This window comes from Cucurbita pepo, chromosome 14, assembly GCF_057944985.1.
Source record: "Cucurbita pepo subsp. pepo isolate OVF chromosome 14, ASM5794498v1, whole genome shotgun sequence".
Lineage (NCBI taxonomy): Eukaryota > Viridiplantae > Streptophyta > Magnoliopsida > Cucurbitales > Cucurbitaceae > Cucurbita > Cucurbita pepo.
The window spans coordinates 11,334,224-11,348,459 of record NC_141811.1 but is presented as its reverse complement, the minus strand read 5'-3'; the positions used below and the strand labels follow the sequence as shown (position 1 = coordinate 11,348,459).

The following is a 14,236-nucleotide window of genomic DNA, read 5'->3' as shown; positions in this document are numbered from 1 at the left end:
ATTGCCAATGCATATATATAAATATGCCTATGATTATTAGGGTTGTAGTAGGGAAAACCTTGTCTTGGATTGTGGTTTTTTTTTTTTATACTCGAGATTCATATCACTTTCATACACTTCAAATACATAGTTATGGTGCATCACTATATGTACACAGAACCCATTAGTATAACACCCGAGCTCTGATGAGAATTAATTTTTCAATTTTTACCTATTAAGTTTGAAACTCGAGCTTTTATTGATGGTAAAGCTGGACTTCAATATGGTGTAGAAGAGAAAAATACTTGGAAATTTTCAAAAACTCAAGAAAAATATAAAGAAAAAGTTGTCAAGGGGCAAAATGGTCATTTCGACCCTCTTGCTTAATTTGGGATCTAGATTATCTCAAAGCTAGTGAGGGAGAAAAAGTGTTACTACCGACTTTGCTAATAAATATTGTCACATTTGACCCATTACGAAAATGCGTGGAGAGGTTTCCAAACTCTTATAAAGAATCCTTCGTTCTCCTCTTCAATCGATGTGGAACCCCCAATCCATCTCTCTTCAAGGCCCAGCATCTTCGCTGGCACTCCACCTCGTGTCTACTCTCCTTCGAAGCTCATTCTCTTTCGAGGCCCACCGTTAGCAGATATTATTCTTTTGGATTTTCCTTTTTAGGCTTCCCCTCAAGATTTTCAAAACGCGTCTGCTAGGGAGAGGTTTCCACACCCTTATAAAGAATGTTCATGGAAGTCGGCTACGTTGAACCTTCATGCAGAACTATAAGCTTTCAATTTCTTCGGAAGGTAAGTAAAGCCTTCCAATTTGTGTGATTTTATTATCTTATAGGCTGCATTTCAAGACGTAGTTGAAGAAAAAATGCTCAAAATATGACCAAAAGACCTAAAAAAAATATAAACAAACTAGTCGTTTATAAAAAAAAGTCAAAGTAGCTTCGAAGCGAGACTAAATCTAGCCACTTATAAGCATTTTCTCGGATCACTTCTCTATTTTATTTTTAATTCTGTCTAATTCTTCATCATTCACTACCTAACTTAAACGCCGTTAAATGAACATTTCTATTTATACTGTATTTTTATCTAATTTGGTTGTTAGATGGAAATATCTCATAATAGTATGAATTTCTCGACAAGGGTATATTTGTCCATAAAAAATTTAAAGTACGATCACATTTAGTCGTTTTGCAAATAAACCCCACATTTTGGCTTATTTATCTAAAAGGGTATTTTAGTTTAGCAATTTGTGCACAAATAAAGGGTATATTTGATAATATAAAAGAACATTAACAAGAATAAGAAAATGACAAAAATGAAATGAAGAATAAGCCAACTATTTTTTTCTATTTTTCATAATTAATTATAGAAAAAAAAATTTGTGGAATACTTGTAAAAGATTAGGTGTAACGGTCAGTTCTTTTTTCTTAAAAATAATAATAAATAAATAAATTTAAAAAAAAAAAATTACACGCAATCGCCGAAAGCCTGAGGATTCCGGCGAGGTGCCAAAATTCTCATGGACCCATCATAGTCGAGCTAGTTGTCCGCAGCGACGTCTGGAGGTCAACAGACCCCTGAGTGTCACGCGAGGCATGAACACCACCATCATCGTGGTGGTATGCGTTCAGACTGTCATCGTAAAAGGGGAAGTAGCCTGATGTTTATATACACACAGAATGCATGATGTCCCTATAGTTTCTCATCTTTAAAACATCTTTACGACACAACCCTCAGTTCCATTCTTATATTACTACAAGTAATATACGTGCATTGGTCTTCATACATTCGTCATCATTAACATTAACTAGGGTTGTACCCGAGAAAAATCATCCTCATAATGCAATATGACAGTTAAAACATGTATCTCATCTTAATATGAAAATAACGTCATATTAAAGAAATTTCACAATCTCACCTCGTCATGTCATCATGCATCATCATCATATAATGCCATCATATAACAACATCATATTCATCATGTAACCTCATAAGGTATCATCATATAACTCATTCACGTTATCATACATCATGCATCATCATCAAAGCATCATAAGAGAAAGCATAAATGACACGTGCAAGAGCCACTCGACATGTGTCATCAAACATCAAACAATTGTCCAACATATCGTATAGTAAGGCCACTTACTTTGTTGGCCCTAGCCGGCGTCACCCTAAATTCGAGTATGCTAATCTTTCGTTCTTCAAAGTTGCTCCAAATGTCGCTAGAAGTCGTTTCCTATTAGGATGTCAATTTCGTTTCATCAGTATTTCACAGTTCTATTGAAATTTAACTTGAATTTGTGAAATAAGGCATCATATTGACCTTAATTATCTTAATAAGGGTCAAAATTAGCTTCGGGATGGTCGGAACAGTGGAAAGTGCTCAACTTATCCTTTACTGAGCTGAAGGGCTGGTTTTTTAGCCGCGAAGCTAAGTCGAGTCGAGCCGATTAAGCCATGTATGCCGAAGGAGTATCTGGCTACAGGCACAACACGTGGCACAATGAGGCGCTAACGCCTATGCAGGTTGAGTCGGGTCGAGGCACAGGTCGCAGTTTGATGCTAGGCTCAATGGATTTGGACCACGGGTTATGGATGCAGGCTGCAGGTGGGTATTGGGTGTAGTGTGCGTGGGCGGAGATGCGAGGTTGTTGGGTTTGAGTGCGGGTCTCTGGTTACGGGTTGAAGGACTTCTTGTGGGTTGCTGTAGGTTGGGTCAGTTTAGATGGGTTCGACACAGATCCGAACTCGTCTATTTCGCATAAGAGCTTAGATTAAGATAATGGTAGTGACTTTAAGTTAGAAGAAATCGAAGTTGGTTACCTAAGGTGTAATAATTAATACAATATATTAAAAAATTAGTATAAAATAATTGCCTAAAATGAAAATATTCCTATTATTAAAGTATAAATTCAAATTAGAGAATTAAATATTAAATGGAAGTAAGACATTAGAAAAGTAATATAGACATTTAAGGCAAGCTAAAATTGGCATTTTTATAAAAACCATAATACTTTTGAATTTTTAAAAATTTAAAGGTATTTTGTTTAAATAAAATATTAAAGTATTTTTAAAAAAAAAATAATAATAAAGTTTAAAAATAATTAAAAATATAAAGAAAAAGACAAAGAGTTTGAGCATCTTCTCTTTCATTCACGTTTTGTCTTATAAGTTGAGAGACAGCCTCACACTCTCCACTCCCAATGTCTGCAACTCGATCTGGATTTGGCCCCAAAATCATCAACTTTCAACCATTTTGCCTTTAATTCTTCATCTCTTCACCACACCAGGTAAAAGTTTTTGCCTTTCTTTTTCCAACTTCCTTCCCTTTTCTCTCTTTTCTTCTTCCGATCTCATAGTTCGTGTTGCTCGTGTTGCTCGTGTTGCTCGTGTTTGTGTTTAATTTCGTTGTTGATTTGCTATTTGTGTTGATGTTTGATCTTGTGGTTGACTTCTCTGTTCGTCTCTTCATTTATTGTCTTTCTCTTTCTACAAGTTTAGAATTTCAAGAACTCTGATTGGCTCAAACCGACCCAAAATTCTCCAACCCATCTCTTGGGCTTTCCCATCCAAACTTTCCCTTCTCGTTTTTAAAAAGTTGTCTGCTAGCGAGAGGTTTCTACACCCTTGTAAAAAATGTTATCAATATTGGATCTCACAATCCACCCCTCTTCCGGGCCCAATATTCTCGTTGACACTCATTTTTTTCTTTAATCGATGTGGGACCCCCCAATTCACTCCCCTTTGAGACCCAACACCCTTGCTGGTACACCACCTCATGTCTACCCCTTTAGGGCTCAACCTCCTCATTGACATATAACCCCGTGTCTGCCTCTGATATTATTTGTAACGGTCAAGGCCCACTACTATTTGGGCTTTTACGGGTTTCCCCTCAAGATTTTTAAAATGGGTGTAGAAAGAGGTTTCCACACCCTTATAAACAATGCTTCGTTCTCCTCCCAACCAAAATGGGATCTAACTTAACCAGTGAACACTTTATTCTCAGCCGGCAGCCTCTAATCCCGTTGTATGTGTCGACCGTTCAATCATTTAGTATTTATTTTCTTTAATATTTAAATAATCACTGTCTTTTTCTCTTTAATGCTTAATTTTTTTTAAAATTTTCTTCTAGTTCTTGGATTCTTCGATCAAATTATTATTAAAGGGATCAGGAAGGTAGGGGAGGTGTGAAGAAGAAATGTTAGCAATGGAGGAGAAGAACTGGTTGGTGTTGATTGTTGCAGCCTTTGTGTTTGTTTTGGGGATTTTGAAGAGAGTAAATGGTTGGTATTATGCGGCCAAGCTTGGTAAAACATGGCCTAAGCTTCCTCCTGGTCATATGGGTTGGCCTCTTCTTGGTTCTACCATATCATACATCAAGAATTTCATCTCTGGTCAGCCAAGTAATTTCATGGCCAACTTTTACATAAGGTCATTTCTTCATCCATTTCATTCAAGTTTATGATTAATATGTTCAAATAATATGTTTCTTCCCCTCATTCTACTTAGAATGTTGCATCGAAATTGATTTCTGAAACCAGTGTAATCGTATTGTTCGAGTTTTATATTGGCTTATTAAGGAGAAGATCATGAGTATATAGGTAGGAAAACACTATCTATGCGACATTCTCGGAAATCAGAAGCAAAGTCATGAAACAATATCGTACCATTGTGTAGTAGTATCAAAGTTATGCCCTTAACAGACATGTCAATAGAATTTTCAGGTGTCGAACAAATTAAAGATTTATGGTAGAGCTCGATTAAACTAGAAAAAAAAAAATGAGTTGTTGTGCTGGATAGTGCTAGATGAATGGATGACTACTTAAAAAGAGCCTCAATGATACTTTGTTCGAGAGGAGGATTGTTGGAGTGGTTAATTGAGACATTGACGTGGAAACCAAAACCAAAGCCATGAAAGTTTATGCTTAAAGTGGACAATTTCATACCATTAATGGAGGTTCGTTGTTACTAACAGGTGTTTGGATCCTAATTTTCATTCCAAGTCACTATCACACACCGTTTTCAAACCTTCTAATGAATTACTATTCCAAAGTTCAAGAGTATTTCGTATAATTAAGCTTTCATTTGACACATAATTGCTACTTTAGAAACTAGTCTCGGAAATGAAGAGGCGATGTTAGCTAATTGTCGATCAAAAGATCAGAGTTCGATCAAAGCTCGAACGATAAGAATCGAGACACTATTTTGATATCTCTCATCGAACTTCTCTTTTTTTTTTTTTACAGATATGGGAAAGGTGATATGTACAAAACACACATACTTGGTAGAGCAACTATAATTGTTTGTTCATCTGAACTTTGTCGTCAAGTCTTAGGCGATGAAGACAACTTCAAACCTAGTTTACCCAAGAACATCAATATGCTAACCGGTAGAAAGTCACTGGTACAAGTCTTCAAGGCGGAGCACAAGCGGCTTCGGCGGTTGACGATGGCGCCGATCAGCGGGCACGCCGCGCTGGAGATGTACATCAATCATATTGAACACACAGTGATGAGTGGGTTAGAGGAATGGGCAAGCATGAAGAACCCAATTGAGCTATTGTCGGAGATAAAGAAGCTGACCTTCAAAATTATTTGGAACATTTTCATGGGTTCTTCTTCTTTAGAGTCTTCCATTGGAGAAATGGAGGGTTTGTTTTCTGAAGTTGCTTTAGGGTTCATATCATTGCCCATCAACTTTCCTGGCTTCAACCTCCATAAAGCACTCAAGGTAAGCCCCTTCCTTCTTTTCTTTCCTTTTTACCTTTGTTTCTTGTCAATAATTCATGTGGGGTTTGGATAAGTAGTTGTATTTGATCATCGAAACGGCTAAAAAGACTAAATTAACGGTAACTTATGTCGAGGATTGTTGGGAGAGGAGTCCAAGTAAAGAATACATCAATGTTAGTACGGGGGCATTTTGGAAAAACCTAAAGTAAAGTCATAAGTGCATAATATCATATTATCGTATCAAAGTCATGTCCTTGACTTAGTCATGTCAATAGAATCCTCAAATGTCGAAAAAAGAAATTGTGAGTGTGAGAACCCACATTGATTGGAGAGCAGAACGAGTGTCAGTGAGGATGTTGGGCTCCGAAGGGAGGTGGACTGTGAGATCTTACATCGGTTGGAGAAGAGAACAAAGCATTTTTTAAAAGAGTTAAGAAAACTCTCCCTAGCAAACGCGTTTAAAAAACCTTGAGGGAAAACCTGAAAGGAGCGGTGGGCTTGAGCTGTTATAGTGAGCCTCAAAGGTGTAGTCAAAAGTGACTCAAGTGTTGAACAAAAGGTGTATTTTATTCAAGGGCTTCAAAGGAGTCGAGCCTCGAAGGTTGTTCGAGGGCTATATAGGCCTCAAAGGAGGCTCTATGGTGTGGGAACCCACATCGGTTGGAGAGGATAATGAAACATTGTTTATAAGAGTGTGAGAACTTCTCCCCAGTAGATGTGTTTTAAAAACCTAAAAGTCCGAAAGAAAAAGTTCAAAGAGGACAATATCTGCTAGCGGTGAGCTTCGATTGTTACATATGGTGTACTTTGTTGGGAGAGGAGTCCAAGTAAAGAATACACCTCCATTGGTATGAACCCACTTAAAAAAACCGAAAGTAGAGCTATAAGAGAATCGTTTTTAATAACAACTTATCCACGAGTTTACGTAGCAATAATTTAACATAGTATTATACAAAGTTCTGTGTTTGAATCCTTGTAATGTCATGGTCGATCTCTAGTTCATTTTAGATTAAAATATACATTTCTTTACTAATACTTAATTGTATTTGTCACTATCTTACCGCTAAGAGGGATTTAAACTATAATATTTGAAACTAATTCAACATCGTTAGGTTGGACTTGTTGTATTCTTTAAATTATATGTTAAACAATTAAAGTGAGTGGGAAGTCGGAGTTGAAGGGCTTTTAGGATTAAATTTGTTATTTAAATATCCAACTATAACATCATCGAGTTTTCCGCGCAAATATTATCTCTCCCTTTGTTTTTACGTTATTTTATTCTCCCAACAATTTCTTCGACTTTTTCCTCCATAACAATTTCCTCACATTCGCTCAGTCAAAGATAACACTTAGTACATTGCCCAAAAAAAGACAAAGAATACTAGTCGAGCAAAATTCAAGGTTGAGGATTGTTGAGAGAATAGTCAAGTAAAGAATACAGCTTCATTGGTATGAGACGGGAATATCAAAAAGCAAAGCTATAGGAGTTTATGCTCAAAGTGGATAATATCATATTATTGTAGAGGATCATGATTACTAACCTCGTATCAGAGTCATGCCCTTAACTTAGTCATGTCAGTAGAATTTTCAAGTGTCGAACAAAGAACCTGTGAGCCTCAAAGGTGTAGTCAAAAGTGACTCGTCGAACAAATGATGTACTTTGTTTGAGGGCTCTAGAGAAAGAGTCGAACCTCGATTAAGGGGAGGTTGTTCGAGGGCTCCATAGGCCTCAAAGGAAACTCTATAGTGTACCTTGTTCAAGGAGAGAGTTGTTGAGGATTGTTGGGAGATGAGTCCAAGTAAAGAATACTTTTGATTCAAAAGTAAACGCACGAGAGCTTATGTTCAAAGTGGACAATATTATACCATTATTGTGAGATCCCACATCGGTTGGGGAGGAGAACGAAATAAATTTTTTAAGAGAAGCTCGAAAGGAAAGATCCCAAAGAAGACAATATCTACTAGTGGTAGGCTTTGGTCATGACAATTACAGAGGGTCGTGATTACTAACAATTTATCAACAAGTTTACACAATAATAATTTAACATGGTATCAAATACAAGGTCGTGTTTGAAAGTTCAAAAACACCTATTAATATTCTGTTTCAAAAGTATCTTTCTTCTGGGTATTTTTAAACATGTTACGGACCGGAGCTATTAATGAAATTTTTAAAAAATCAAGGATATTTTTTAACACAATTAAAAGTACAAAGGTATTTTTGAAACAAAGTACGGATAGTTTCCATCTAAATCAAGGGTAAAGGTGTTTTTTTTAGACTCATTCAAAAGTTTGGAGGGTATATTATTTAAACTTTACAAAGTTTTAGGGTATTTTTGAAATAAAAGTACACGTTTATAGGTAGTTTTATTAATTTAGCCTCAAAACTATTCATGTCGGTGTCATACCATTCCATATCAACACCATACCCATCTAAGTCTCAATTTTCATCGAGGACAATATTACAACTTTTGAAATGACGATGAATTGTTTAAAACAAATAGCAAATTTTACTGGTATTTTTGTAATCTACCTTAAATTTATCGAAACCCATCAAATAAATTTATCGAAACCCATCAAATAAACAGGTAGATGAGTAAAAACGCTAATTAAATAGATAAATTTTCATGTAAATTATAGCTTGAATTATTGTTGTTTTTTTTTTTTTTTTTTTTTTTTCTATTAACAAATTTAAACATAGGCTAGAAAGAAGTTGCTGGACATACTTCAATCCATCATCAACCAAAAGAGATTGGTGAGGGAAAGGCAAGGAACAAGTTGGGAAGCTAAAGACATGATGGATTTGCTTATGGAAGTGAAAGATGAAGATGGTGAAGAGTTGGATGATGAAACCATTAGAGATTTGATATTTGGTAAGCTATTTGCAGGCCATGAAACTTCAGCTTATACAGCAATGTGGGCAGTTTTGTTTCTTACAAAACATCCACATATTTTCCAAAGAGCCAAGGTTTGTGATTATTTCTTTCTTAACTTAGCTACATTTCATGCTCTTTTCAACTATATAATATTTGGGATTTGTAGTATTTATTATATGATCTATTACATTATCAAATCTATGTGTTTTAGGAAGAACAAGAACGTATCGTTACACAAAGACCCACGACTCAAAAGGGTATAATTCTCTCCGAGGTTAAACAGATGAAATTTCTTTCTCAGGTATGATTTTAATATTTATTTTTCTTGAGATTGAAATTACCCATTTATACTGTGAGATCTCACGTCGGTTGTAGAGGGGAATGAAGCATTCCTTAAAAGGGTGTGGAAACCTATCCCTAGTCGACACGTTTTAAAACAATGAGGTTGATGTCAATACGTAACGGGCCAAAACGAACAATATCTGCTAGCGGTGGACTTGAGCTGTTACAAATGGTATCAGAATCAGACACCTTGTGCCAGTGAGGACGCTGGCTCCCAAGAGGGGTGGATTGTGAGATCTCACATCGATTGAAAAGGGGAACAAAACATTCCTCGTAAGGGTGTGGAAACCTCTCTTGTAGATTGTGAGATTTCATATCGGTTGGAGAGGGGAACGAAGCATTCCTTATAAGAGTGTGGAGACCTCTCCCTAGTAGACGTGTTTTAAAACCGTGAGACTGACGGCGATACATAACAGACCAAAGCGAACATTAGGAAATCAAAATTAAGAATACATTTTTTGATATTTCAGATTATAGATGAGACGCTACGTGTTGGTGGTGTGACATTAATGCTTTTTCGTGAAGCCGTAGTTGATGTCGAAATTAATGGTAAGTGATTAAATTTCTATACATATAAGTATGTTTTTCTTCTAACACATGAATTATGATTCCTTGTACTTTATTTAGGTAAGATTATACCAAAGGGATGGAAAGTCATACCTTGGTTTGGGGAGCTTTATATGGATGAAAAGCTATTTCCTTCGCCACAAGAGTTCAACCCTTCAAGATGGGATGTATGTAACTTATTTATATCATTGCAAGCCTTTCTTATTAATCATCTTTTTTGGGCAATATGTTAGATAATCGAACAAGTTTTCTAAAGGGTATTCAAAAGATTCCCCGTTTTCATATCCTTGTAATGGATGCTTCGTTCTTCGTCTTCAAATTCTTATAAGGGATGGTTCGTTCCTCATTTTCACAATCTTATAAGAGATGTTTCGTGTCCCATTCCAAACCCTTATAAGAGATTCTTCGTGCCCCGTTTCCACATTCTTATAAGAGATTCCTCGTGCCCGGATGCTTCGTTCCTCGTTTTCACAATCTTATAAGAGATGTTTTGTGCCCCATTCCAAACCCTTATAAGAGATTCTTCGTGCCCCGTTTCCACATTTTTATAAGAGATTCTTCGTGCCTTGTTTCCACACCCTTATAAGGGATGCTTATTGCCCCGTTTCCATACCCTTACAAGGAATGCTTCGTGCTTAGTTCTCCGTTTTGATCCTCGTTTCCACACCCTTATAAGAGATTCTTTATACTCCGTTTCCACATTCTTATAAGAGATTCTTCATGCCCTATTTCCACACCCTTATAAGGGATGCTTATTGCCCCGTTTCCATACCCTTACAAGAAATGCTTCATGCTTAGTTCTCCGTTTTGATCCTCGTTTTCACACCCTTAGAAGGAAGGCTTTGTTTCCTTATCTAACCAACGTGGGATCTCAAAGAGGTTTTCACACCTTTATACGTAATTCTCGTTTCCACACCTTTTGAAGGAATGTTTCATTTCATTCTCTAACCAATATGGGATCTCAAAGAGGTCTTCACACCTTTATAAAAAATCCTCGTTTCCACACCTTTAGAAGAAATGTTTCGTTTCCTTCTCTAACCATTGTAGGATCTCAGAGAGGTTTTCACATCTTCTAAACGACGTGCATTTTGTTTTCTCTTTTGATCTAATTAATGGCATATTGAATGGAATTTTTCTTGTTGTTTCATAAAGAATTATGTAGCCACGCCAGGAGCTTTCATCCCTTTTGGATCAGGAAGCAGGTATTGCCCCGGAAGTGATCTTGCCAAGCTCGAAATCTCAATTTTTCTTCATTATTTTCTCCTCAATTACAAGTAAGTTTACTCTTAACTTCTCATTAATTAATTCTATTAACTTTAACACAAAATTTAAACAAAAAGCTTTTCTTAATTACTACACAATCCTTTTGTAATAATGCAGGATTGAACAGCTTAATCCAAAATGTCCCATGACTTACATGCCATTTCCTCATCCCAAAGACAAATGCTTGGCAAGAGTGCATAAAGTTTAATGAACACACACATATATATATATATATGTGTGTGTATGTATGTATACATAGAACCTGATTCAACTATATTATACTTATAATAGCAAGATTAATAGGTATGACTCTAGTTTTTAAAGTATAGTTTAGTTCGTTATTATATGAATGATATGAATTTTAATTGCATAACAAAAGGAATCAAGTATAGAGGTTGAACTCTGACTAGCAAACACAGTCAATCGCTCGAGATAAGTAATATAAATACTTAGTGACTCCACTATTGGAGGTCGGAAAATGAAAAACATGCAAACATGGCTATAGCTATGGACATAGAATTTAGTCTTTGATTCTAGTTCTATTCTTATAATTGAGATATGTACCATTTTCATACACTTTTATAGTTTCTCAAGCGGATTGGGTATGCATCACTTTCGTATACAATGATTCTACATATATCACTTTGCATGTACCATCCTTGAAAGAGTAAAGAAACAAAGAAGAAAACGTATAATTATTTTATAGCTATAATGATCACATACATGCATGAGGTTCGACATATAGAAAATATCAATTCTTAATCGGTATGAAACATAGAAAATATTTTATGCACCAGTTGTAACCTCCAAAAGCAGACAATATCTTTGTAATAGGTGGCTTGTTACCATCTGGTGACGGACTGTGATACCAATTGTGACAACCAAGAGAGGACAATATCTACTGGCATTGGACTTGGGCTGTTACAAATGATATCATAGTCAAACACTGGGTGGTGTACCAACAAAGACACTAGGCCTCTAAGGAAGATGGATTGTGAGATCTCATATCGGTTGGAGAGGGAAACAAAGCATTACTCGTATGGGTGTGGAAACCTCTCCTTAATAAACGCATTTTAGAATCATGAGACTAACGACAAGACGTAACAGATCAAAAAAGACAACATCTACTAGCGGCGGGCTTGAACTTGAACTGTTACAAGGCTTCTCAAGTTTCTAATCCCGAATTCTACCCTTTTCATGCGTGTGTCACATTTGTGTTGAATTTGTGGACCGCCTAAGTATGGTTCAATGGAAAGGGATGTGTGCTGATGATGCCACATGGGATCCAGCCATCATATAGTACCCAGCTATAACCTCCCTAAAGCTTAGCCACTTGTTAGAAGGAAGTGCAGTTTGATTGTGGAGCGGAATGAATAGAGAGACAAATATATAAACTAACCGTTGCACAATGCAAGGATAGGAGGTTGGTTAGGACCGTCAATATGCAAATACGTATAGCCAGAGGTTAACCAACCGCATCACGGATTCTAGAACGATCGAGAGCTCTTGAATTCTCCTTATAATCAGGGTAACTTTCGACTAATTATCATTGACTTAGAGTCTACTAAAAATGTTATTGGGTGTCTCGTTTTCTGTCTCTATATGGACTCATTAATCATGGCCTACCTTGTACACATATTCCGTCTTGTAAGTGCCATTATCGGTAGTGCCTTACCTATTGAGTTATGAATGAGGACGATATGGATTTTGAATATCATGGTAGCTTGTAGATTGAGTTCCACCTTTATGTACGCAATAGCTTTGTGTTACATTTTCGTGCCACATCAATAGTGTCTTACTCGTGATGCCATATTTTGAATATCATTCTAATTAACTTCTAAATTTTCAAAATTTTCGATCAAGGTTCTAAGGAGCTTCTATGGATCCTGAATGTCGATCATCTCAATAGAGACATCCAGTGGGTCAGTTCTGATCATCTCATTATTTCATAAACAAAAATATAATATATCATTCGACATGAAAAATATATATATATATATAACAAGGTGGACAGAAAATTAGGTGAGGATGGAGATGGGGACGATTCCGTCCTAATTTTGTTCATGATGATATAAAGAAAAAATTGAAGATTCAATTTCATAATCATAATCATATAAGAAAAAATATCTCGAGATTGATGATAACCACACAAACACGAAATCCTAAGATTTGTACCTAAAGTCAAATTAATAAAACTCTAAACCCTAATGATTAAGAAAAAGTGACAACCACTCTATTTGCATAATGAGATTGTGTTTGGTTTTAGTATCGAATTGAGATTTGATACGATGATATGAGATTAAGTGCGTTTTTTTTTTTTTTAAATAAAAATATGTGTTTTATCTACTCGATCATACTTGAAATGACGACTTTAACCTTGCCCATAAATTTTTTAATATAGTTATTTCAAGAAAAAAAAAAAAGTATATTCTTCGATTTTCCATGCAATATACCATCCATATATGAATATGAAATAAAGGTTAAATTTCAAATTTAGTTCTTGAACCTTGAGATTTTTTGTGTCGGTTTGTATGAGATCTCACATCGGTTGAGGGAACGAATCATTTCTTTCAAGACTGTAGAAATTTTTTCCTAATAGACGCATTTTAAAACCCGTAAGGCTAACGGCGAATACAGACCAAAACCGACAAGGAGAGTGGATTGTGAGACCCCACATCGATTGGAGAGGGTAACGAGATGGATTACGTTGGTGGATTATGATATCCCACAACAGGGGAACGAAGAATCCCTTATAAGGGTTTGCATTGGTGGATTGTGATATCTCACATCACGAAAAACGGACATTCCTTATAAAGGTGTGAAAACTTCTCTCTAATAGACGCGTTTTAAAAACTGTGAGACTAATGACGATACATAATAAGTACGAGCTGACAAAATTACAAATTTAATTCATAAAATTTTTTTAATTGAATTTATATCTAATAAAAAGACTAAAATATTAATTTTGTAGAGATGATTTTGAAGTGGGAAAGTGGGAATAGCATTTATTATTGAGTGATATAACATATTGATTATAAACTTAGACCTCATAATCCAATATCCCTTCTTCACCCACTACTCTCTTTTTTCCACTCTCCCTTCCAATCACATTTATTTATATGTTCATATATCATCCATTTCAATCTAATCTACTTTTTGTCTCTACTCTCGTTTATTTTGTTCGAGTTTAATTCTAGTTTTGTTCGGGTTTAGTTCCAATTTTGTTTCTACGATTTTAAAATTTTGAGTTTGTTCGATCGTTAGATGATTTTATGAATATTGTACCGCTTAATGTTTCAGATTTGAAATTCGGATTTGGTACTTGATGGTCATGACATTACCTTGTGACATGATCACGTTACCTACTTGGCTTGAATTATTTCCAAGAGTGAAGACTATCTCACAACTCAAATTGGGTTCTTTTAGCTCGTTTTGTCATCACTTACCTGTTTCTTGCGAAAGTTTC

At 35.8% G+C, this 14,236-nt stretch overlaps 1 protein-coding gene across 2 annotated transcripts; it reads left to right on the top strand.

The window, feature by feature from the left end:
- Positions 1-3,141: 3,141 nt before the first annotated feature.
- LOC111810172 (beta-amyrin 11-oxidase) lies at positions 3,142-11,096 on the top strand. Of its 2 annotated transcripts, XM_023696774.2 has the most exons (9): positions 3,142-3,286; positions 4,129-4,427; positions 5,243-5,726; positions 8,424-8,690; positions 8,810-8,899; positions 9,411-9,489; positions 9,568-9,674; positions 10,660-10,781; positions 10,888-11,096. In XM_023696774.2, exons 2-9 carry the CDS (start codon positions 4,195-4,197, stop codon positions 10,976-10,978), a joined length of 1,473 nt encoding a protein of 490 aa, XP_023552542.2. In that variant the 5' UTR covers positions 3,142-3,286; positions 4,129-4,194; the 3' UTR covers positions 10,979-11,096. The 2 variants fall into 2 exon arrangements, with proteins under 2 accessions (XP_023552542.2, XP_086973869.1); XM_087117743.1 differs by lacking the exon at positions 4,129-4,427 and having other exon boundaries at positions 3,153-3,286.
- Positions 11,097-14,236: the final 3,140 nt, after the last annotated feature.